The sequence below is a fragment of the Harmonia axyridis genome, chromosome 7 (assembly GCF_914767665.1).
Source record: "Harmonia axyridis chromosome 7, icHarAxyr1.1, whole genome shotgun sequence".
NCBI classification, from domain to species: domain Eukaryota; kingdom Metazoa; phylum Arthropoda; class Insecta; order Coleoptera; family Coccinellidae; genus Harmonia; species Harmonia axyridis.
Window position 1 is genome coordinate 16190832 of NC_059507.1, and position 27798 is coordinate 16218629.

The 27798-nt window shown below is 35.3% G+C and overlaps 1 protein-coding gene across 1 annotated transcript; it reads right to left on the reverse strand.

Annotated features, from left to right (window-relative positions):
- Positions 1-9525: 9525 nt before the first annotated feature.
- Positions 9526-13545, reverse strand: LOC123684598. Its single transcript, XM_045623915.1, has 3 exons — positions 13278-13545; positions 11502-11761; positions 9526-11268 (listed from the first exon to the last, which is right to left on the reverse strand). Exons 1-3 carry the CDS (start codon positions 13543-13545, stop codon positions 9526-9528), a joined length of 2271 nt encoding a protein of 756 aa, XP_045479871.1.
- Between the last annotated feature and the right edge of the window lie 14253 nt (positions 13546-27798).

Below are 27798 nucleotides of genomic sequence, written 5' to 3' on the forward strand. Positions count from 1 at the left end.
CGTAATCAATGTGCTCACGCTATGAAAGCCTTTCATCAATGATCAGACCAAGAAATTTAATCCTACTAGAGTATTTCATAGTACTATTTCCAAATGATATTTCTTTTTTGGTGTATTCAGGCACCTTACATTTATCAATCCACATGAAAAAAGATTTATCCAAATTAAGGGTCAACTTATGGCAAGATAACCATTTGGTCAAGCACTGGAGATCGTGTTCGATGCTCCGGGAGACGACGTCACATGTTTCTCCACAGTATACAATTGTTGTATCATCTGCATACAGTCGGACTTCCCCTCTAATATTTATGTTCGCTAAAGAGTTGATGTAAATGAGGAAAAGGGTGGGACCTAAAATCGATCCCTGTGGTACACCACAGTTAATTTTTTTATTTTCACTAAAATATGAGCCTTATTGAATGAATTGCTTTCTATTTGATAGGTAATCACGAAACCATGTGACATACTTCCCCTGAACACCGATCATTCTCATTTTTTCAGCAAGATATCATGGTTGACAGTGTCAAAGGCTTTACATAAGTCAAGTGAAACAAGAGCACACTTTTTGTTTTTATCAATTTTCATTTGTACTTCAGATATCAGATCAACAGCAGCGGTGGTAGTGTCACCCGACTTGCGAAAGCCGTACTGTGATTTCGTCAATATACTATTTTCTTCAAGATATTCCTGCAGTTGCTTATTCACTATTTTCTCAATTATTTTCGATAGTATTGGAAGCACTGATAAAGGGCGATAGTAGTTCGGGTCTTCCTTATCACCGGACTTATACATAGGTGATACTTTCGCTAGTTTGAAGACTTCTGGTACTTTACCACATGATAAGGACTGGTTTATAAGTTTACACAAAACACTTTGTAGTTCAGGTTTACACTCTTTCACAGTCTTCGCTTCAATCTGATCCCATCCTGGTGCCTTGGATGTGTCCAGGTCGTCTATAATTTTACCTATATCCTCCTGTGTTACCGGGGTGAATGAGAATCTGGCATTACAAGTTGTTTCCTTTGCAGGGTCTATATTTTGGGGTGTGATGTTTGCGGCCAGTTTTTCCCCAATTCCAACAAAATAGTTTTTCATATAGTTGTAGACTTCTTCCGGACTTGTGATGGTGTCATTGTTATCTGTTTTTATAGCAGAAATATGGTTTGTATAGGTTGTTGACTCGTTTCTAATAATGTTGTTTATGATTTTCCATGTTTTTTTTATCCCCATTTGTTCTATTGAATTTTTCTTCATAATATTTCTTCTTCGCAGCTTTGACTTCAGTTTTTACAGATTTTTGAGCCATTTTGTGTTGGTCGAAGAAATATTCATTACTTGGAAATCTTTTTATCTGTTCGTATAGATACTCTTGATGTTTTATCGCTTGTAGCACTTTCGAGGTGAATCAGGGTTTGGAGTCTTTCCTGCGTTTGTTTTTACATCTTTGATAGGAAGTGTTTTTTTCAAAACAATTAGCTATTTTTCCGTAGTTTACATCTATATCAAGGGTGTCCAGGTAATTTCTATCAGCCTCCAAGAGATCTTGCTTTAATCTCTCCAGATCAATTTTTTTTTTCGTGTAGAACTTTTAAGGTTGTTGTTTAGAGATCTCAGTATTCATTTTCAGAATTTGCAGTTCATGATCACTAATACTGTTGCTTATTATTGCTAGCTCTATAGATGCAGTGACTAATTAATGAATGGTCAATAAGTGTTTGTGAATAGCCAGTGATCCTTGTGGGAAAAGTTTACAGTTTTTTACATACCGAATTACATACTGAAATGCTCTCGGTTTTGCCTTGAAGCATGTGACACATTTGTACACTATAGCTCTCACCAGATTTTTGCCTGATAGAGGCCAAAATTCTTCACGTATTGAATACAGTAATTGTTGGGGACCACAATGTAGTAAGCGTTTATGCTCCTCAATCAATATAATTTCTGTTAATTTGTGTTTATTGTGCAATAAAATTGGATGTTTTTTATTAAAACTTAAATTTTCAGCATTTTGCAGTCTTCCACCTACACGCATAATTCCCTTATCATCTAAAAAGAGATTCAATCTGAGCAACGGACTAGATGAGGAAATTGTACGAGCTGCCTTGAGATCGACTATCTCCTTTTCAAATGATTGTTGATGTGCAAGTTTGATCAAAACCTTTGATGCTGCTTCAAGTTCCTCAATGGTAAGTACTCCGACTACCCGTTTTTCACCTGTCAATTTCGAATTGTGCAAGAAACGTAAGCAGTAAGCTACAACCCTCTTCAATTTGGAAAACGTAGAAAACCTATCGAATATTTCAAATGTGGGTTGCCGACTTGTTGCCGTATTGACTAAAATTCTTTGCTCCGGAATCATTTCGTTGTGCATGGAAATACCTGTAGTCGGTAGATCTGAATCTTCCGAAAGATAAGGAGGACCGTTCCACCAAAATCTTGAATCAATCAATTGGTTGATATTAACCCCCCTGGATATAAGATCCGCGGGATTGTCTTTGGATTTAATGTAATGCCAATCTTGAATTTCAGTGCTTGACTGAATTTTGCTCACACGGTTTGCTACAAATGTATTCCATCTTTTAGGCGTACTCTGTATCCAGCATAACGTAATCATTGAATCTGTCCAAAAATAAAACCGATCGATCTTCATCTTGTTAAGTGAAATCACACGTATGCCTGTCGGCTGCTCAGTTGATACGGTGAGGGTGTGGGCACCAAATGAACTTGTTAAACTTGACTAATTAATTGTTGGGCGCCAGGCTTACTAAAGTAAACCAAATTTCATAAAAATGAAATTTCTCAAAAAAAAAAAAAATATTGATAGAGATGATAAAAAAAAAAAATGAAGCTAAGTAAGAGAAACGGGAGATAGATAAGAGAGATCTTGCTTAGTGGTAAGAAATAAAACGAATTAAATTTTATAAATATATTAAAACTATTTAAAAAATATTTTGCTGAAGGCTGAGAAAAAAATAAATTCAGAATTCACACAAAAAAAATATTGCTGAAGGCTGAGAAAAAAATTAATTCAGAATTTACAGAAAAAAATATTGCTGAAGGCTGAGAAAAAAATAAATTCAGAACATTTACAAATGATGAAAATTTCACTGATCTCACAATTCGGATATAAGGTCTCCAGACAGAATTTGGAATAAGTAGGTTATCGAAAGATGATTTTTGATATCTCACGTGGTAGATCTTGTTTCTCAATTTTGATAGCTGCTTGATATCAGAATATTGCTTTTGGATCGAAGTGGTGAAAAACAATTCAAATCTCGGGTTCCAATTTGGTGGATGCTCGCCTGAAGTGAAACTCAACGGCACTTGCAGTATTTCGTCCAAATATTAGATGAAGGTTTCTGTGCAACCTTGATCAGGATGCAGATTCAGTGCAGCCTGGTTAAAACTTGTACAGGAATTGTGGAATCTTCTTCGTATCAAAATGGTTGCTTGAGCATGCGTGGAGAGAAAAATTCAGGAAATTAGATTTGTACAATTATCGAAGATAAAAATGTTCTGGTTGAATTTAGAAAAATAGTATCTAAAGTATTGTATGAAATTTGGAATTGACAGAAATTATAAACTATTATATAAAAATGAGTTAATTATTGAATACTTTCCGGAAAGTGAAAAAAACTTATGTTATAAGAAACAATTAAATACAAAGAATAAAAAAATGTACATATGATCCGAGAGTTATTATAAGAAGGAAATTTATTTAATTTGAATGAAATTTATAGTTAATTACAGCAAGAAAGGGAATATGTACTTCCTGGCGGCTCTCAAAAGAAAGAAGGAAAAAAAATCCTTACACACTACTGTGTGTTAAGAGAAAAAAAGAAAAGAGACAATGGAATATCAAATTAAACTATCAGATATCAAATCGTTAGATAGAATTACTGTTATTCAAAGAAATAATTAGGTAATATTCAATATCTAATATTAAGGTACTCAACCATACGTAAAGCCACCAAAAAATATCACACTCACTCTCCACCTGTTTTCAATCAGTCGTCAAATCAATAATAATTCTCTTTCAGCTGAAATCTGAAAAATTTCCACATTGAACGACAATCTCCGCGCACTCTCTGTATCAAATATGAGAATCGATAGTGTTCGATAAATTACATCGGGGATCAGTGGCGTTTCTTAAACATGAGCTGGGCAAAATTATATAAGGTCCGTTGAATCGTTACAATCTCTAGAGCCTGGCGAACCTTTTCTTGTAATTCTACTAATAGGACCGCTGCCATTAACTCTAACCGTGGTAAAGTGATTTGTTTTATTGGTGCCACCCTAGACTTAGCACATAATAATCTCAGATGATAGCCTTTTTCATTCTTGTTTTCATACCTGACATAAACACATGCACCATAAGCTGCTTCGGAAGCATCTGAAAAACCGTGTAATTCGATAATTTCTGCCTCTGGTGATAGTACGTACCGCGGTATGCTGATTTTGTTCAAATGTTGAAGATCTTCGCAAAATCTTATCCATTTTTCATAAATGGAATTCGATACCGTTTGATCCCATTCTACCTTATCTACCCATAGCCTTTGAATTATAATTTTCGCATTAATCGTGAGTGGACCCAATAGTCCCAATGGGTCAAATATTTGAGAAACATTTGCGAGAATTGATCTCTTCGTTACATTATTCCTTTTGAATTCGCGAAAATGTTTACTTGAGAATTGAATAGAATCCTGAATGGAATTCCAGCATAACCCCAGCATTTTGGATTGTTCATTTTCCCCAAGATGCAATACACCTACATCAATATCTGCATTCACATGAAACTCATTTAATATGTGCTGTCTGTTAGACATCCATTTTCGCAACTGGAAACCCCCGCTTGCCAAAATTATAGACACTTCTCGTTGAAGTTGTAAAAGTTGTTCAACATCGTCTGCTCCTGACAGAAAATCATCCATGTCAAAATCGCTCAAAATGGCTTCACAAGCCAACGGATATTTTTCCTTGAAATCTAAAGCTAATTGCAACATTGAACGCACAGCTAGAAAGCCCGCCGAGGCCGTTCTACGTCAGGGTTTGTAATTCGTAACAGCGCAGTTCCTCTGTAGAGTCAAAACGCCACAATATTTTTTGGAACTTCCTATGTTCCGGCGCAATAAGAACTTGTCTGAACATTTTTGATACGTCTCCGCTCGAAACGAATGTATGACGCCTAAAACGCATCAGTACTGAAAATAGGTCACTCTGTATTACAGGTCCTGAATACTGTGCCTCATTCAATGATAATCCTTGATCTGACTTGGCTGATCCCTCAAAAACGACTCTAACCTTTATGGTTAAACTGTCCTCTTTCACTACAGCGTGGTGAGGTAAGTAAAAACCATATTTTTCATCCTTGGTATCTTGTATGAGTTTCATGTGCCCTAACTGTATGTATTCTCTTGTAAACTTCGTATATTCTTCCTTTAAATTTGGATATTTGATCAGTTTTCTTTCCAACGAATGGAATCTGTTAATTGCCAACTGACGCGTATTTGATAATTCACTATGGTTCGGTTTAAAAGGTATTTTCACAATAAATCGCCCTTCTGGATCACGCTTGTAATTTTCTATAAAATGTTTATTGTAAAATTCGGAATCATTGGGTAAGTCATTTTTTGCTATTTCAAATTCATCTATTTGCCAAAACCTTTTAACCGCGTTACACATTTGCTCCTCTAGTGAAATGTGACAAACGACCGCCTTGTGTTGTGTTGATTCCAAACACCGACCTGACCACCAACGATCCATCCGAATCTTGTATTTTGTAACGTTGGGAGCCCTTTCCGTTTCAATTGTTGCATTAATAACAGATTATAGAGTAACTCACATCCTATCAACATTTCTATTTTGCCGCGCCTGTTCAAATTTGGATCCGCTAAATTTATATCAATTGGTACCTGTAAAGTATCTATATCAAATGAAACAATTGGCAAATTCTGAGTTATTTTTGGAATTATCAGACACGAAATTGATTCATTGTAATTGTTGAGTCTTGAAAATATAGATACTTGCACTTTTGAATGTATTTCCGACATTGCCTCTCCTACCCCTGAAATTGCGAATTTAATAGGTTGAGTGTTTAAATTGAGCCTCTTACATAAGTCACTTGTAATGAAGTTGGTTTGACTTCCTGCGTCTAGTAGCGCTCTAACAGAATGTTTGCAACCGTTTGCGTCTGCGACCAATATCACGGCTGTAGATAATAAGCATTGTGCCCTTTCCTCACCTTCATTAGTTTGTCCGACTAATACCGTTCGATTTTCTTTTGTTTCAGAAAAAGATGGATTATTTGATGCCGCTGCGAGTACGCTCGGAGCAATAGCTGTTTCACTGGTGCTATCTTGTGATACAGTGCTAGTGGAGACTTGCGATTTCAAGGACTCCTTGTGAAGCAATGTATTATGCTTCCCTTTACACTTCCTGCAGTTAGATTTTTGACATTAATTTGTAATGTGCTTAGAACTCAAACAATTATGACACAGTTTCGCTTTTGTTACTGCCGAAATTCTATCTTCTAGACTGAGACTCTTAAAGGAATCACAATTGTGAATAGCATGACCTTGGTTGCAATAGTAACATGAAAATCTAACTGATGATGTAAGGGTGCTTCCCTTCTGTTTGATCAGAAAAGGCTTAGACTTGTTAGCATTATTGAATCCAGTTTTTGAATCATATTTATTTAACGGTGATGAATTATCAGAAGAATTGTTGAGCCTTTCTTACAATTCACATCTTGTTTTGAGAAATGTTTGCATATCTACCATTGTAGGTAGATCACCATTGTGTTTGAATGATTCCCACTCTCGTTTTGTTACCGAATCAAATTTACTCGACAGTATGTATATTATCAATGAATCCCAATGATTGACAGATTGACCTAAAGTTTCTAACGCCTTGAGATTTTTATTAATTTCGTCATATACATTGCGTAAACCAGCACTGTTTTCCTTTATTACCGGTTTGACATCCAACAATGCCTTAATATAGTTATTTATAATGAGCTTTTTGTTCTCATATCTGTCTGTCAACAACGACCATGCAACTGGATAGTTAGAAGCACAAACTTGTACCGAGCTTATAAGTTGAGCTGGCTCGTGCTCTAATGATGATTTGAGATAATAGAATTTTTGAATGTCTGCTAAGTTGTCATTATCTTGAACTAAAGCGATAAATGTATCCTTGAACTCTAGCCAGTTTTCGATTGAACCATTGAAGGTCGGTAACTTAATAGTGGGAAGTTTAACTTGTTGCGAACCTTGGAAGTGAGAATTAGGTTGTGAAATGCCAAAACTTCTCATATCCCGCTTGTTGAAATGTGTTATAATTTTTTTGCAGTAGGATACGACATTAAAATATAAATCCTCGAATTGTTCACTTATATTTGATTCATCGTCTCTGTCTTCAACCGTATTTTCCTCTATTTCACTCTGAAGTTCATTAAACCTATCGTATATTGGTTCAATTTTTGATAAACGAATTTCTAATTGTGTGATTGTTAATTCATCTAACTCAGAGGTTTCAATAGAGTTGCTATAGGTTTCAAATCGTGACAATTTTTCCTCGATTTGTCCACGTCTTTGTTTAAGCTTAGTGATATCCATTTTTATTGACTTGAACAACTGAATATGAAATGAACAGCACTGTATTTACTCATGCAAATCCGTGGCAATGAAAAGATGGAATGGGCTTACAATTTTGTTGTTTGTGAACCTGCGGTACCCGCTTGTTGAGGATCGCTGTTGCCTCTTGCTTCCGCTCTCTGAAGCTCGCTGTTGTTCCCCCTTGTTGAGGACTGCTGGACTGGAAATGTATTGCGTGACTGGCTGGCGGCGTTGATCGACTGCACCTGCTTCTCGAACTATGCAACTGGCGGGAAACTGACCAATTTGGAGAAGTATTTTCTTGAATTTCACTTTTATATGTGGCTCGATTGGACCAAATATGTTTGGTTGTGGACTGTAGAAAAAAACATATGCACTGGATTTTGAACTTGTGTTTTAATTGCACGTAACTTGATGCATACATAAATTGATATACAGCGATGTGTACTTCATAAGGTCTCGAAGGGTACTGTCTTTTCTAGGGATGTGTCGTTCACGAACGAACGAATCAAAAGACCCGGGTCTTCAGAACGAATGGTTCGATCGGGTCGTCTCTCTGAAAATGATTCGTTCGTTCGAACCGATCCGAATGAGCCAAACTTTCACATTCAGTTCATTCAATCTGAGGATCTTTTAGGACCCAAAGATCCATAGAATGGTTCGTTATCCGAGCCTAGGTAGATGGGTTTCGGTTTGGACTGACCCTAAAGGAACATAATTATGGTAGTAATAAAAAACATCCATTTCGCAAATGAATCATCGGCTCGGCACTTGGCACCCGGTTTTGAAGAAAGATGATAGATGGTAAAAGAAACTGGGCTTTGTAATTGCACTCTCTTAGATGCACCAATTATTATTTCTTGAAAGTGTTATGGAATTTTTTTAACTATATATTCAAACCTAACTTTGTAAAGTTGATCAAAATGAATATTTTTCGGGAACAAAATATATTAATTAAGGTTAATGAGTTATTGGTTTGAGACCTTTTTTAATGATGAACTATTTTCTTGACAGGGTTGAAGGTCAGGTTGTTGGAACAAAAACCACTTCTCAGACCATTGCCGACATGTTTCGATTTTATTCAAAAATCTTCTTCAGGGCTCTATAATAAATTACAAGATTTTTTTTTTAAAAACACTAATAAATAAATCATGTTGGAATATACAATGGGACATTACAATTGAATAAATAATTACATGAATATCTGAACAATACAATGCAAAAAAGGAATTTTTTAAAAAACGAATAGTGAGAGAAACACTAAAAACAATCCAGCCCAGCATAAAGGTACTCGATGATTTTACATTAAAAAGGGGGAACCAATTACTTACAGTCTATTTGCGGTTTTTTTGTCAGAATCATGGAATATATGAAATAAATATCACTTTTTGACAACATCAAATTATAATCTAAAACGAACGAAATGATAAAACGGGAACAGACCACTCTGATAATACATATGTTATAAGTAAATAATGAATACTGTTTATATCTACATACATGACATTGACATTCAATTTGAATAATTAGTTCAAGTTATTTTTCTTTTTATTTTGTTGATGAGATAGTAATAGGCCGTATTCAAACCTTCAATGTCTGTTCTCCTGTTAATGGATTTTTCATCTTGTTTAATTGAGATCATTTCATGTAGTAAGCGTTTCTTTAAAATTTTTTGGTGTCCTAATATTTTTATTGAATCGATGTTAAAATCAAAAGAATGGAGTGTATTTGACACATGTTCAGCTAAAGCGGTGTTGTTCTCCTTTTTCTTTTTTAGTAAAAAAGAAAAAGTTTTTTAGTAAAAAAGAAAAAGGAGAACAACACCGCTTTAGCTGAACATGTGTCAAATACACTCCATTCTTTTGATTTTAACATCGATTCAATAAAAATATTAGGTCACCAAAAAATTTTAAAGAAACGCTTGGGTGATATGTTCTAAAATTTCGCTATTATTTGAAACGAATTTTCTGAGATTGAAACCAGCGGAGCTTAAGATATGCACTAGTTCTGATAAAACTTGCTTACCATCTTCAATGCAATTAAAGCCGGTTAGCAAGTCATCCACATAAAAACTGGATTTGATGACTTCACTAGCTTTGGGAAATTTTGATTCATTCTCTTTGGCAACTTGTAATAAAGCTCTAATAGCAAGAAATGATGCGCTAGCAGTTCCGTACGTGACTGTGTTTAATTGAAAATGATTGAGTGATTGAGATGGGTCAGAACGCCATAATATCCGTTGTAAGTCACGCTGATCAGATCGTATTTTTACCATTCTATACATTTTTTCTATATCAGCAGTGACGACGTACTTATAACTACGAAATCTGATTACTATTGTAAATAAATCGTCCTGGATTGTAGGACCGACCATTAAAACATCATTCAATGAGATGCCGCTGGAAGTTTTCGCTGAACCGTCGAAGACAACGCGAAGTTTTGTCGTAGCGCTGGACATCTTCATTACTCCATGATGGGGTAAATAGAAGATTGTATCTTGAGTTGAATCATTTGAAGTATTTATTTTGGTCATGTGTCCGAGCTTTTCGTATTCATTCATGAATGAGACATATTGTTCCTTGAACTGAGGATTTTTCAAAAGTTTTCTCTCAACGGCATAGAACCTTTTTAGAGCGAGGTCGAAAGATTCGCCAAGCTGGTTTATGTTTTCTTTTGTAGGCAAACTGACAACAAATCTGCCTGTTTCATCGCGTGTTGTAGTATCTACAAAATGTTTTTCACCTTCTGCTTCCTCTGGGGAATATTGAATTTTCGCTGGCTGTTCTTCAATTTTCCAAAAGCGCTCTAGCAAGTCATGAATATTGTTATTTTGTAATGTTACATTGCAAATTGATTCTGAATTGATTTCATGTGATATGGGTAGAGGCCCGGAAAATATCCAACCAAGTTTTGTTTTTTGTAAAATTGCATGATGACCCGGTAGATTTATGCGTCCAATAGAAATTAGATCCCAAAAAATAGAAGCTCCAATGAGTAAATCAATTGGACCAGTCTCATTGAACCTTTCATCCGCCAAAACAACGTTGGGTGGAATTTTGAGATTGTCCAAGTTGACTGAAATAGCGGGTAAATCCTTTGTAATTTTATTGGATATCAAAAAAGGTACATCTTTTAGAATATAAGAGTTTGTTTTTGACTTCAAAGTAGCCCATGTTTTATGAAGTACGGATGTTATGTTCGAACCGAAACCTTCAACTGAATGTGTAACGTTTGATGTAGGAAGTTGTAAGATTTTGAATAATTTTTCAGTGATGAAATTTGATTGAGAACAGTTATCGAGAATAGCTCGACATTCATGAGAATTACCGTATTTATCAAAAATAAGTACGATTGCTGTAGGCAGCATAACATATGAATCACTATGTGTATATTCCGCAGAGCAAGCAGTGAGAGTTGATTGTGAAATATTAGAAACAGATTGTAAATTACTAGTTTCGTTATTTTGAGAAGGTGCTAAGTTGTGTTCAGTAGAAGATTTTTCTTTTTCTAAATGTAATAAAGTATTGTGTCTTAATGAACATTTTTTGCAAGAGTGTTGATTTTTGCAATCTCTTGCTGAGTGTCCCTTACGTAAGCAGTTGTTACATGCGTTGAGTTTTCTGACCTCCTTTATACGCTGTGGTACACCGAGCTTCAGAAAACTTGCACATGTGAATATGAAATGATCTTTTTTACAAAATATGCATATCGGATCTGTGGTAGCGACATGCGCAACACTTGAATCGAAGTAGTTTTTTTTTGTAAAAGGCTTTGTTGAATTGAAAACTTTTTTGTTTGGATGTAAACCTTCTAGTAATTGACATCGTTGATTTAGAAATGAAGTAAATTCTTTGAATGTAGGAAAATCTGATTTGATGAAGAAACTAAATGAATGATTATGGTGTCCCATTTGTCCACAGGTAATCCCAAAGACTCAAGACTTCTGAGATGTTGATTGACAGTATCAATAATGCTTCTGAGTAGAATGTGAGATTCTTTTTGAATGTTTTGAATATCAGAAATTGAATTTAAATGTGTTTGAATGATGACTCTTTTGTTTTCGTAACGCTCGCAGAGGAGATCCCACGCTTTGTCGTAATTTGCTTCAGATACTTCCAAAGCTGTCAGAACATTTGCAGCTTCACCTTTAATACATGATTTCAAATACCAAAATTTTTGAATTTTATTGATTGATTGGCAATTATGAATCATTGCTTTGAATGTTTCGGAGAATTGGAGCAATTTTTCATATGCTCCATGAAATTCAGGTAAATTTAATTTTGGCAATTTTGCATTTGTAGTGCGAATTGTTGAATCATTGGAACTGTCTTGAAAACTGTGAGCGTTAGAAGAGGAGCCTACATCAACAGGTGAAAACTGTTTTATCAACCTCTTTGCTTGGCCGATGGTTTTGAAATAAAAATTTTCAAAATTCGTTCTCTCTGTAAGATGAATTTCAGTTGTTGTTTTTGTATCAATGATCTCTAGTTCAGTTAAAATGTCATCTAATTGATTCCAAAGCGGTTCAATTTTTTCTATACGTGTATTTAATTCTTCTAAACTGCTATCATCCGTTACAGTTGGTATGAAGTTAGAAAGTCGTGTGATTTGTCCTTGAATGTTACCGCGTTTGAAACGTAAAGTTTTGATCTGTTCATCAGACATTTTGACAAATGAGAGCGTATAATATACAGCAATAAGCAATTCAGAATGAAGCAAGGAAAGCAGAAAAGAAAAAGGAAAGGCTTACTTGATATTTCCAATTGGATCAGCTGATCTGGAGACACTGTTGATTGATTCGAAGGACCTGAGTTGTTGATTTGTTTGAGTTGATGTAGCTTGGTTCACATGCGGCTCGAAGGGACCATGTTCGATCTCGTGAGATTTTTCACTAAATCTACTTGATGTTCTTCGATGGTGATGATGAATAAAACACTCACTGGGTGATTTTAAAATGATTTAATTTGTATAATGCTGATTCACTTTGAAAATAAATGTATGATTGTACTACGTACGTTATGAGAATTGAGTAATGAATAAAATGTACATGTGTACGTGAAGGGATGCTTTGCTCGAATGGCCGAACCAGAGCCAACGCCCAACAGCTGCAGTACCGCAGGGGCAAGCTACCCTCGTGCCATTAGTAAAGAGGGTGCGCGCATGCCGAGCTCATAGGCGTGCGCGTATAACATAAAATGATTAAAATGAATATGAATATAAAAATTGAAGGAAACAATACAATAACTTAAAATTCTTTAAAAAGAAAAAACAAAGAACGAAAGAACCAGATCTACGGCTCTTTGAATCATGCGCAAATCGTACATGATTCGATCTGAGCTAGTGAGCTGAAAAGAACCATTGGGTCAATTGAACGGGTCTTTTGAACCGGGTCGTCTCAGCCATGGATCTGGTTCGACCCGGTTCGTCGAAATTGAACGAACCACACATCCCTAGTCTTTTCGCGCTCCACTTCTTTACCGCCCTGGATGCGTGCGGTGTTGACACTGTTGCCATCAACTAGGTCCTAACAATCACCATTAAGAAAAGCACTACACACATCCATTTGATAAATGGGTATTTTTAAATAGTTACAAACATTGAAGAAAAATATCACTGAAGGTTATTTTGCTACAGGTGAATAAATGTCTGAAATACACTCACTATGTTTGAAACCTCTAGCGACAAGCCTGGCTTTGAATTTTGATATATTTCCTGCTTCATCCTTTTTTCCTTTGAATACCCATTTGGAGTCTATCACTTCAGCGTTGTTGGGATTCTTCTCCACTATCCATGTATCATTTTCTTCAAGAGCTTTGATCGCACTTTCGACGGCTTCTGTCCATTTTGCTTTGTTTTCGCTCGACATAGCTTCATCGTACGAGACTGGATCATCTTCATCCAAAATGCATGCCAATAACGTATCATCCATGTACAGTGCATCCCATTTTGGGTGAGACAGCCAGGTTTCTCGCTTGTTATTTGAGATAGAGCCTTACGGTTTTCACGTTCCTGTTCTACTTTTTCGTGAAACTCAAGTTGGTCTAATCAGATTTTGCATAACTGTTTCCGTTCAAGAGATACAGGGCGATTTTGGAAATTGATACTTTTCGGACCCCTCCTTTATCTTCGAAGTTATTAGAAATAATGCTGAGGTAAAAACTACGTCAGAATCAGAATTTTGCGTAGAATCCAGTGGCGTACCCAATTTTTTTTTCGGGGTATGGTTTTGAAGATTCAACACAAACCTATATTTTTTTCAATGGAACACCCTATATATCATTACCTCGTTGAATTCGTTATTTTTTTCCCTTCAAAATGATATATGATACTATATAGGTAGGATGGTCAGAAATGTTAAAAAAACACTAAAACATCAAATAATTATGATTTTTTGTTAATAAGCAATGGATTTTCCATATGAAAAAAAGGATTAATTGGATAATTTTCATTTGTGATTTCTATTTATAGCAGAGTAAGCAAACAAAGATAATACACTCATCACTAATATGAAAAACAAAACGTAGGTACCTACCTAATAGCAACAAATGAATAATAAAAAAATTCATAAACATTGCATAATATCTTAGGCCGGCTATCCACGTACAGTTGAAACTGTCAGTTTCGACTAAACAGTTAAAACTGTCAGTTTCAACTGTGAACTGAGATGTGCACACATGTGCAGTTCAAAGCTTCAGTTTGTTCCATGACTGATTCGAGAAGGTCCGACGATCTGGCGGTCCTCGGTTTAATTTTGCAATTTTTCCAAGAATAAAGAAGAGAAAGCATAAAGAGTGGTGCAAGCAGTGGCTACAAAAAAGAAATTTATCTTCACACATAAATTTATTGAGAGAATTAGGAGAAGAACCATTAGATTTTCTCAATTATTTGCGCATGACTGAAACAGTGTACCAAAAATTACTATTGTTGGTTTCTCCTTTAATTGTGAAAAAAGATACAGTCATGAGAAATGCAATATCTCCACATGAAAGATTAGCTGCTACTCTGAGATTTTTAGCCACAGGACGCTCGTAAATACTAAACATTAATTACATCGTGTTTTTCTTACCTCTTTTTCATTTTCACTACTCTCTAAATTAGAATATGATACTCTCGGGGTGTCTTGGTCATTCAGAAAATCAAACAGGTCATAGTACCAAAGTACCGGCTTGTAAATGCTGTCCACAGATGCTCCAGATTTTTTCGAAGCCTCAACTTTTTCTTTTCTTTGCGGTAAGCAGATCTCAAGCTGTTTATTTTTGACAGCACCGATTTCTTGGTCGTACCAGGTTCCATTTCTTTCAACTTTTTCACCAGTCTGCTGTATGCCGCATTTTTTTGGCGCGATCGTGATAATCAGCCGATGTCACTTGCCATAAACAAGGTTCCGACCTATATAGTTCGATAAAATCGACTATAACCTGGTTATGTTTACGCGAAATTGTGATGCGCACCCTTGCTCGACACGAAATCAACTGAGAACTCCACAGTTGAACCCCCACACACTGTCAGTTCAGTTAAACCTTTCAGTTAAAAATATGAACAATTTCATTTCTCTCAGTTGAACTGTTCAGTTAAAAAATTCGAGTTGAACTGAGACTGAAATACCCACTCACGTAGAGTTTCGACTGACAGTTTTAACTGTTCAGTCGAAACTGACAGTTTCAACTGTACGTGGATGGCCGGCCTTACAGATTAAACTGTTCAAATTGCTTTCCATTTTCCCTAATACATATAATATACTACAGTAAAAGACATAACAGTCTCGAAGAACTTCGTGCATCAAGAGAGGCAGTTTTCCAGGATTTACAAAACCGCCCTTTTATAATATTAAATGCACTCAGGCGTATAGAAAAGTTTTGTCAATTATGTATGAGAGGAAATTGGACAGTAATTTGAACAGTTTAAGCTGTAAGATATCATGCAATGTTTATAAAATTTTTGTATTATTTATTTGTTGCTATTAGGTAGGTATCTACGTTTTGTTTTTCATGTTAGTGATGAGTGTATTATCTTTGTTTGCTTACTCTACTATTTATAAAAATCACAAATTAAAATTATCCAATTGAACCTTTTTTTTATATGGGGAATCCATTGCTCATCAACAAAAAAATCATCATATTTGATGTTTTAGTGTTTTTTTAACATTTCTGATCTTTCTACCTATATAGTATCATACATCATTTTGAAGGGAAAAAAATAACGAATTCAACGAAGTAATGATATATAGGGTGTTCCATTGAAAAAAATATAGGTTTGTGTTGAATCTTCAAAACCATACCCCGAAAAAAAAAATTGAGTACGCCACTGGATTCTACGCAGAATTCTGATTCAGACGTAGTTTTCACCTCAGCATTATTTCTAATAACTTCGGAGATAAGGGAGGTGTCCGAAAAGTATCAATTTCCAAAATCACCCTGTATCTCTTGAACGGAAACAGTTATGAAAAATCTGATTAGACCAACTTGAGTTTCACGAAAAAGTAGGACAGGAACGTGAAAACCGCAAGGCTCTATCTTAAATAACAAGCGAGAAACCTGGCAGTCTCACCCAAAATGGGATGCACTGTACAGTTCATAGTCCTCGAGTCTTCTAAAACCTTTTGTTTCATCACAATACCCAGTGAATACACCTATTTTGTTTTTAGGATCCCATTTCAGTCGTTTTTCTTTTGGAATATGAACCGATACCCTTAAACCAAAATCTTGAAATATTTCAAAATTGACCTTCTTACCACACCATACTTCATAGGGCGTTTTGTTCTTGACAGAGCTTTTTCCAGTTCGATTTATAATATAGGCTGCAGTATTGACTGCTTCTGCCCAAAACTTCTTCTCTTTACCATTAATCATAGATCGAGCTGCTTCTACAAGAATTCCCATTTCTCGTTCCGCTCTTCCATTTTTTTGGGGAGTGTAAGGTACGGATGTTTGATGTTGGATGCTCTGCTTTTCCAATAACTCTGTTATTTCCTTGTTAATGAATTCCAGGCCATTGTCTGTTCTCAACACCTTCATTTTGTTGTTTGTCTCTCTTTCTGCCATAGAGATAAATTTTGATAATAATGTTTTGACTTCAGACTTATTCTTCATGAAATACACAGTCCTATAACAAGTCAAATCATCTTTAAATACCAAAAAATATCTGGCACCTCCACAATTGACGAAGTTTCCATTGGACCACATACATCGGCATGGACCAATTCCGAAGTCTTAGAGGCCCTAGAATTACTAAGGGGATGAGGCATACGATGTTGTTTACCTAAAAGACATTTCAAGCACACAAAGTCTTTTTCATCGTCGGTGAAACTAATATTTTTGGACTTTAATAATTGTTTGATATATTGAATATTCTGATGTGCCAGAACGTTGTGCCACTTACTCAAAGTTTTAACAGTTTTGACAACACATGATACATCAGGACTACAGTCATAATATCCCTCGCTGTCACTTGTATGGGACATTTGATCTACGGACAACTCGGGATTTTCTTGAGCGAAATCCATTTTAACCCTAGAACGCCAACGTTCCTAATACCCCACAGTAACGCCAACCATACGTAAATTTTACGTGTTCAACAGTGGAAGAAAATGATAGCGTGTATTTCTCTGTATAGGTTATTAAACAATGTTGGTTTCAAAATATTTTATTTAAACATATATTTAATAACATTCAAATGAAAAATATACCTGCAGAAGGTAAAACAAAGAAGCTTAATATGACATATAAAGTGAGTAATATTATTTATTGACATTTTGGACGCAATCATAACATATTTTTATCTGATGTTCTCCACAAAGTGCTCGTGGACAGACGTGACAGTAAGTTGTCGTCATTCTTTTTTTAGCAGATGGACAGATGCTGCAGTATGAACGTTTCCCCTTTTGTTCCACTTTGGTTATTGTTGGAGCTTTTTCCCCCATCACATTTGATATACATTCCTTCAAATTTCTGGGCAAGGTAGGAATGCTTCGCCTTGTTTCCTGCCAAGGCATGGTCAATTGTTCATGAAGTGTCAACATATACTTAAGTCTAGATGCTGGCTTTTTTTTCATAGCAGTCAAGTTGTGATTATAGATGACGTAGGAGTTCACTGCGGCAATGTTCATCATATTATAGAAGATACAAAGAGGCCAGCGCCGAGTCTTTCTATTACAACTCATGTTCTGGGACATTTGATCGAATGTATCCACCGCTCCCTTCGTGGAGTTATAAACATGTATAATTTCTGGCTTCGCAGTTTCGGAATTCAGGCAGTTCGAAGTATGCATCGTGGATAGCAATAAGACATTTTTATTTTCTTTCGGTTTATAGGAGATTAGAGTAGAATTTTTAGTAAAGACAGCCATTGTAGTTTTACACGGTCTAGATTTTATATCTAGTAGTTGTGGCGGTATCTGTGGTTTGTTTTTTCTGAGTGTGCCGACTACAGTCAATTTGAAAGGGGCTTCAGTTAGTTTATTGCTTATAGTCTAAGATCCCGATATAGAACGACCGAGATGCTTATTTGATCGTATTTTATATTTAATTTAACATGTCAATGAATATATCACATATGGGTTGCCTAACAAATTTTAGTCCAGAGTAGGTTTAATTAATAATTAAAAAAAAATTTTTTTTCGAACATTGCTTATTTGCTTATTAGATAAATTCTATACCAATCGAAAGTATGAAGCCCATAGAATGTGCAAACGTTAGGTTGCCTATTTTTTTCCGGTCACAACTCTCGGTTGCCAGGTATAAACAGGTCAATCTATACTAGCATTTTGCAACGGTCTGACTATTTAATCAAAATCAATATGATTAAAGATTATTTTATTATGAACACGGTGGTATAGGGTTACCTGCGAAAAATCAGTCCAGAATCCCGGTTGTCGAATTTTAAAAAGTTAAATATTGCTGCGTGTGAGGACACAGCATAGCAGCTGTTTGAAGTCCGTCCAGTGAAAGAAAGAGAGTGCGCATGCTATTTGTTCTTGGAAATGAAAAGGATAGCGATAGACTCGTATATGCGTGCATCATTTTGGAGCAGATAATTATCAAAATAGATGAATAGTTATTCAATTTTTTTTTAATCAATTAATTATTTAGGTGTGTATATTTTTATGTGACACTAAATGAAAAGGATAGCGATAGACTCGTGTATGCGTGCATCATTTCGGAGTAGATAATTTTTGAAATAGAGGAATAGTCAATTAATTATTTTTGTGTGTATATTTTTTATGTGACACTAAAGAATCTTTACTAAAAAAGAAGGTTATAGGGATACATATATAATACTAATCTTGCAAATTTCATCTTTATTATTAGACGACAAAATGAAAAACAACTTTAAAAAAAATACTTATGTTTTTCATGAAAAATTATAAATACAAAAATTTTTTGAAATTATTCAGGTTTCGAGTCATCGGACATATAACTATGATCTCCAACTTCTGAATCTTCTTCGTCATCATCACTCTCCGTTTCAGTTCTTTCGACAATGACTTCTATCTTCAAAGGTGTATGATCCCCAATGAATCCTACTAGTTTAAAATATTCATCTGAGAACCAACCGCAGTTCTCAGGCTGAAGTTTCACGCATATTGGATCCGTTGCATTAAGCCACATGAAATTTACAAAAATAGTTCGTGAAATTTTTTGAATTAATGATATCCAGCATGGTGGTATGGAGTTGGAGTTTTATTTTTTCTAAGAAGTGCTCACTGTCTTCTTTGGCAGAATAATTTTTCATAAAAATGCGATATCTCATGCGAAAATAAAACAAGATTTTATTTCAAAAAACGACAAAAAAAAAGGAGAAAAAAAACGGAACAAAAACAAATAGGATCAAAATAGCAAATATAAACAAACAAATTTATATATTTAAATAAACAAAAGGATATAAATAGAAATAAAAACTAAAATCTTTCAGATAAAAATAACATTAAATAAAGAAATGAATTACTACAGTTGAACATAAAAAAAATTATCGAAAAATCGGTATCAATCTGTACTCAAATCATCGTCTTTAACATCCATACATAAATTTTCACTATCCATCGAATCGAGCATATTTTTTGTATGTTGAAAACGACAACAATCACCTATCTCTTTAAGTCCTTCTTTAGCATGTTATAATAATGCTATATTTTTATTTAGAAATCTGTTTCTATTTTTTGTTTTGATGCGGTTAATAGCCGAAAATATTTTCTTGCATTTGGCATTCGAAATCTGAAATATGCAGCCACCCAAATTTGTCGATGAAATTCCAGTTAGACATATTTTTTTCCACTGAATAGAATACCAAATGCGAGATAATGGTATATTTTCAACGGAAGTTTACACACCACCTGTTTTCAATGAGGCACCCTTCGGATATTCCATCATTCTTCGTATTTATTCTCAGCCGACAAAAGTTTTATGATTTTATTATGTTTAAGTAGGTACGTTCTTCTAGAAACACGTAGAACGTAGAACCTCAATGAGAATGAACAATGAATTGATTCATAGAAACAGTCTAGACATCCGAATTTCCATATTCCCAATCGCCTCGGTTATATTTTTTAAAACTACCAAAATCTACTAAAATCTACCAAAGGATTTCTTCCTACTAAAAACTCCATGAAAATGCGAAAAATCTACTAAAAAAGTAGATTTCTACTAAATCTGGTCACACTGTATACGAGTCTATCGCTATCCTTTTCATTTCCAAGAACAAATAGCATGCGCACTCTCTTTCTTTCACTGGACGGACTTCAAACAGCTGCTATGCTGTGTCCTCACTCGCGGCAATATTTAACTTTTTAAAATTCGACAACCGGGATTCTGGACTGATTTTTCGCAGGCAACCCTATACCACCGTGTTCATAATAAAATAATCTTTAATCATATTGATTTTGATTAAATAGTCAGACCGTTGCAAAATGCTAGTATAGATTAACCTGTTTATACCTGGCAACCGAGAGTTGTGACCGGAAAAAAATAGGCAACCTAACGTTTGCACATTCTATGGGCTTCATACTTTCGATTGGTATAGAATTTATCTAATAAGCAAACCGGTGAAATGTTCGAAAAAAAAATTTTTTTTAATTATTAATTAAACCTACTCTGGACTAAAATTTGTTAGGCAACCCATATGTGATATATTCATTGACATGTTAAATTAAATATAAAATACGTTTTATCGAATTAGCATCTCGGTGAAGGTCGTTCTATATCGGGATCCTATACTATTAGAGGGATATTCGTAAACCAATAATCCATCGTGATGTTTCGTTCAGTTCCCCAAACTGGCTTAGTCAATAACTCGACATAATAATTAGCCAAAGGAGCTCCATTGGTTTTTGTTGATTTTCCAAGATATGGGCTTGCATTCAACACGTATTTTGTTGCCACATCACAGACCATTACGATCTTTATACCATATTTATTCGGTTTATTGGGTATGTACATTCTGAATGGACACCTCCCACGAAAACCAACTAGCTGCTCATCGATACACAAATATGCACTCGGTTTGTAATTTTCTGTGCAATTATGTATAAATTTATCCCATAAATCCGATATAGGAGCAAAATTAGATGCTGCTCTTCGTTCAACTCTTGTTGATTGGTCATCAAATCTTAGAGCATTTTGTAAAAAGAGAAATCTTGTTCTACTATGAGTAGAACAAGATTTCTCTTTTTACAAAATAGTAGCTCGATATCTGGATCCTGAAAATGAATCGTCGAATAGGAGTTCAGCTGAGAGGTGGTTGCTTTTCAAGGCGGCAGCTAAGATTGAAAGTCCAAATAAAGCCTTCAGTCCACTTATTGACGTTAGAGAAGTGGATGCGTTTTGTGTTTTATACTTTTCTTGCAAGACAACTATTCTTTGATTCGTATAAATTAGTATGTCTGACAGTACGTCATCGTTGAAAATTAGAAGAAACGCATCGAGAGGCTCAGAAAGCGCTTTAGCTGGGCCAACTGGACCAGGTCTGATATAAACCACATTTCTTGCCGGAGTTTTCCCCTTTTCAGATATTGGCGGTGTATCACTCCACTTATACCCATCTTTTCCAAAAAAATTATTTGGAAGAATGCTTTCCCCTTGGTTTTCCTCATTCAATGGTGTTCGTCCTGAGCATGAGCTGACTGAGTGTGAGGTGGATGGAATAGCATCATTGGCTAATTTTTCTTTTTTTGCAGTAGATCCTTCGGAAATAATACCTTGTATTCTTTTCTGGCCCCGTCTCCATATGGTTTGCAGCTCCTCAGCGTATGAATCCTCATCTAATGGATTCTGGAACATAATCTCTATCGGCAATGCTGTCGTCGCTGTCATAATCAGCATCTATTTCTTCCGGATTTTTTTCTTCTGAATCGCTTATATCACTAAAATCGCTTTGCTGCAAAAATTTCTTCTAAATCCTTATCACTTAATTTTTTTTTAGAACTTAAAACATCTTTCGCACTCATTTTGTCTAGAAAAAATGCACATTTATAAGGAAAAAAATATAACTCTCAAAATTATACTCACGTTTCCGCCAATCATACGTCAAAAATACGTGTTGTGATTTATAGGTAAACGCCAACGATACGTAAAATTTACGTGTGGATTTTCACTCCTAGCACTGTAACACACTAAAACCGACTGATGTGATGCCGCATTCGGCGGCACTTATGGGTCTAAGGAGTGGGGAAAGCACTGGCGGGCGCTCGTCCCGCGGAAACAGATATCTAGGTTGTAATAGTTAGGAATTTAAAAGACATACGTAAATTTTACGTGTGTTGGCGTTCTAGGGTTGAAAAGTTTGTTATGTCTATATGCAATGGCACGTACCTGTCCTTTAGCATCTATTATTTCACATTTCTTCTTGTCCGATACCATGTTGAAACCTTTATCCAGAGCACAGCCAACTGAGAAAAGGTTGAATTTAAGTTTTGGAACGTAGAGGACATTTGACAGTGTGGTTCTTATACAGGGTGGCCATTTGAAAACGAAACAGACGAGATTACAGACGAAATAAAGTTTTTCGATAGAAATGCTCGGACAGGTCGATTTCTGTTTCGAGGGGGACAACTTAAGATGTAGGTTACGGACGCATAGCGCTTCAACCCTTGCTGCTACAACCCCCACCCCCAATTTTTGAATAGGGAAGATGGGGTGAGTGATACCTCAATTTAAAGGTATTTTTATACTGATTTCAGCACAGTAATTGTTTTTTCATTTTATGCATTAGTTCTCGAAATATTCATGCGTTAGTTAATTTTATCACTTAAATTAATTTTTTGCGAATAATTGACATTTCTTTCTTCCGAAACACCAAAATTTCCGTACTTGTATTTGAAATTGCAAAACATCTACCACTGGGCAAATGAAGTCATACCGTACGTGTTAATGCTACTAGGGCCAGATGTTCGACTAGCTGTTTTATTCACTGAAATCATTCTCCAACTGTACGGTATCAGAACGATTTGAAGTATTGATCTAAGAAATAAGACTTTTCAAAGTAAAGTATCAAAAACTCACATCAATTAATTAAATATTCAAATTGTTCACCATTAGCTTCCATACAATGAAATAAGTTTTGTTCGAAACGATGGCGCACATTTTGCAGCATTTCTGGATTGATTTGACGACATTCGTTCACTATACGTCTTCTTAAATCCTCTATGGAATCGGGCTGTGTAGAGTAAATTTTACTCTTCAAGTGGCCCCAAAGAAAAAATCTAGTGGTGACAGATCTGGCGATCTGGCTGGCCATTCAGTGGGACCCCTTCTTCCAATCCACCGATTCGGAAATCTTTGATCCAGATATTCTCGAACTGGTAAGGCGTAGTGTGGAGGAGCTCCATCCTGATCTTCCACATAAATTCCAGCATTGTTTTCAATAATTTCCGTCAAAATTGGATCAATGTGATTTTCCAATAAGTCCAGATACATATCTCCAGTAAGATTACCAGGTAAAAAGAACGGGCCGACAATGTTGTCACCAAATATTCCAGCCCAAACATTGAGTTTTTCTGGTTGTTGAGTATAAACTTCGTGGAACAATCTCGGATTAGCATCGGCCCAATAACGACAATTGTGTCGATTTACTTTGCCGTTTAGAAAGAATGAACACTCATCGGAGAAACAAACATTGTACAGATAATTGGGATTAGCAGTTATAGTACATCCAAAGTCACTTGGAGGAAGCCAGAATATTTCGATTATACAAGGGTTGTCCAAGTTTCCAGAAATTCCTTTGGGGTCAGTGAATTTATTGCCTTACAATACTTTCAAATGAATCCCAGTATTTAGCGGATCGCGGTATCCACCTCAAAGGGACATCTAGCCAACCTTTTTTATGGCCTAGTTCAAGTGACTTTGGATATACTATACTCGTTCACTCATTGTATCACAAAATTCAACACGACGGTCAAAATCATCTTCGTTTAGTGCGTGTGAAAGATGGATTTTGTAAGGATGGAATTTATGATGCTTCAAAATATTTGCAATTCGAGTTCGTGTAAAACCAGATTCATGTGCTAGCTGCCTCGTACTCGTCATTGGATTCAGAGCAATCAGTCCAAGACCAGCTACTTCAGCTGCTTCATTTCTTTCCATGTTTCGTTTTTTATTAGCCACGGACCCGGTTTCTTGAAACTAATTCCAAAACATACTTCCTATTAACATGTTTATCTAAATGTCGTTGATTGAAGAATTCTGCGGTTCTATTCGCACATTGATTGTTTGCAAAAAAAAGTGAAATTATTTCCACCCGCTCTGCAATTGAATAAACCATGTCGAACAATGAATTAGAACACATACAAGTCTCGATTCAAAACTAAGAATAATTCACATGTCAAAGAACCAGTAAGCCAACTTAATGATCTGTTCGTAATAAATAAAAAATTATCGATTCTCATTTTTTTGAAAAAGATATGAATTCAATAATCAACAAAATGAAAACATATTGAAGCCAACTGAGAAAACACTTCATAATTAAGTCGGAAATCGTTTCACGAATTGGGACTGGAATATTTCTGTGGCATCATTAATGATTTGATTTTCTTACCTGGTAATCTGATTAGAGATATGTACGTATTTGGACTTTTTGGAGATTTCTATCGATCCTGTGTTACCGCATGTTATTGGAAATACTGCAAATTTATATCGAAGATAATTTAGATTGAGTTTCAGCAAGATTGAGCTCCTTCGCAATACGCTTTGTTTGTTCGACATCTTGATTAAAGATTTCTATGTCAGTGGATTGGAGGAAGGAATTCACAGTCATGGTTGTTCTGAAGCTTAAAATGTCGATTTTTCACAAAAAAACACTACAAGTGCCATGAAAACACCACTTCATTTTCAAATACTTAGTTAAGAATATTTCGAGAACTAATGCATAAAATGAAAAAACAATTACTGTGCTGAAATCAGTATAAAAATACCTTTCAAATGAGGTATCACTCACCCCATCTTCCCTATTCAAAATTTGGGGGTGAGGGTTGTAGTAGCAAGGGTTGAAGCGCTATGCGTCCGTAACCTACATCTTAAGTTGTCCCCCTCGAAACAGAAATCGACCTGTCCGAGCATTTCTATCGAAAAACTTTATTTCGTCTGTAATCTCGTCTGTTTCGTTTTCAAATGGCAACCCTGTATTTTGTTCTCCATTTGATGCCCACAAACTCACTGTTCCACAACCTTCAACATTTAAAAGGTTCCCATCCCCAATTTTCACTTTTCTTTCTTTCTTCAGTTTATCGATGGTATTGAACAGTTTCCTGTTCCAACACATATGCTCAGTTGCACCTGTATCCATACACCAATCATCGACTTCTATGGTATAGTATATCCAAAGTCACTTGAACTAGTCTATAAAAACGCTTGGCCAGAGATAATTGCAAAACAGTCATAAACCATAGGCGCACAATTTTCAAACCCTTGAGTTGAAAATAATATTTTTGCGTAGATATGTATGGGACTCAGATGTCGATTCTTTCAGAAAATTTGTGACGTGAGTAACTTTTTCTGTTGCATCAAAAATGATACTTTGTCATTCTACGGTGTTATAATTTGATTATTCTTTATTCTCGACCTGTAATATACTATCAAGGAACGTTATCAACGATGATGAACTGATCATTGCATAGAATTATAAGAGCATGAGATGAATTCGGAAATGTTCTCTCTTGTAAGACAAACTAGGTTAGAATAGGTGCATGACCTTGAGATCCTTGAATGACACCCTTCTACGTCAAATTAGCAGCTACGTTGCCGAATTGAATTTTATTTCTTCGTTATTGTAAGGCGAAATTTATGTCCCTCGGTGGAAGCAGAAGGCTAAATGATAATGATGTACAGGGTGATTCACCGCGATGGCCTATTAGACGTTTATGGTAAACTAATAATAATTTTGTGCTGAAAATTTATACAATTTCCTTTTTTTTTATTTCAAACGGCACACCCAGTATATTATTGCCTTATCAGATAGCTTGGTTGATGATAATTTCAGCAATATGGCAATACTTGAGTATGAGCTCAACGGTTCATAAGTTGAAGAGATTCCTATAGATATCTTATGAAAAGTTTTTTGCAAAAAACCTATATTTTTTATTCATTCAGTTAATTTTACGTATAGGTATGAAAAGAGAGGGGTCTCAATCAAATCCTATACTTGAAGAGTTATCGAGGAAAAACTTGAACTAAGGAAAACTGCAATTTCTCATTGAATGGAGTAGTCTATGACTTCCAGAAAACATATAAAGAAACTAAAAAGTCGAAATTTCATGAATTGTAATGAATTATTCGTTAAGATGGTTGCAAATCCATAAACTAATAAAATTTTCAATTAAGAATAATTAATGACATTTCATGAAATGTCAAATTTAGTTATCTAAATTTCAATATTAGTTGAAATTATGTTTTCCGGAAGTCATAGACCGAGTTATAGACTACTTCACTCAACTGAGTGAAGTAGTCTATGACTCGGTCTAACTAGAAATTGTAGTATTTTCTTAGTTCTTCCTCGATAACTTTTTCGTATTCAGAATCAGAATAAATATTCAAAGGTATATGTAATATATTATTAAAACTGGTCCGACTGATGGCAGGAAATGGTGAAATATTTCTATTTTCTATAAAATACTTGATTGATTTTTCGATCTGGCTACGTAGCTGCTAATTTGACGTATAAGAGCCTCAACATCATATACCTATTCTTCATGATTTCTCAAACCAGTATTAACATTGCTAAAAATCAGTAAATGTAATGAAAATTTTGTTGGTTAATCTCATTTTAATCAATTCTGCCTTCAGTGGAATGAAGATATTGAGGATGCAAAATCATTTCCTTCAGAACCCGTCATATATCAATTCCGACTTTGAAAGTAAATGGGAGGAATAGATTTGATTGGGAAATATTCATCTTTTTTTACATAAACCGTAGATTTGTGCCAAACATCATAGTCGAAATCATTAAAAGCATCAGTCACACAACGAACTAAAACGACGTAAAAATGCATTTCAATAATACCCCTATGGACTACACTGGTCTATAAGAATTATTAGAAAGTAATTAAGAAGTGACAGATGCAGCCAATGAGTGTAACCAAAAACGCTCTCAAAGTGGAAAGGGGAATACGAGGGGAAATATTCAGCCAATAAGATCAATCAAATCGGGACATTCTTGTTTCCAAGACGATTTGGTAAATACCGGGGTTTATTTGAGAGTATTGATAGCAATATTTTCATAAATTCCAAAGGAATTTCTGGAAACTTGGACAACCCTTGTATAATTGAAATATTTAGGCTTCCTCCAAGTGACTTTGGATATACTATACCAGAACATCCAATAAATGCATTCGACATTGGTTTATCCTTACTTCTATCTTCATTATTTTTTCGGAACCCACAGTTCTCCGCTTCATGGCCAGTTTTCTTGCAGATGGTACATTTTTTGTCTGCTTTACCTTTCTTGAAGCAATTTCTTGCAAAATGTCCTACCTTATTGCAATAGTTGCACTTAGCAGTATTTTTGGCACCCGCTTTCTGTCTGCTGTCCTTAGATTTGTTTAAAGAAGTTGTCAGTGCTGTATCACTTTCGTGCATAGACCTTATATCACATGGACAGGCCCTAACGAGACTTTCACGAAGAGTTCGCGTCAGGCTGAATATGAAAGAGAGAGATGCAGCTAGATGAGTCAATGTCAAAATCATATGACCAAAACATTGGA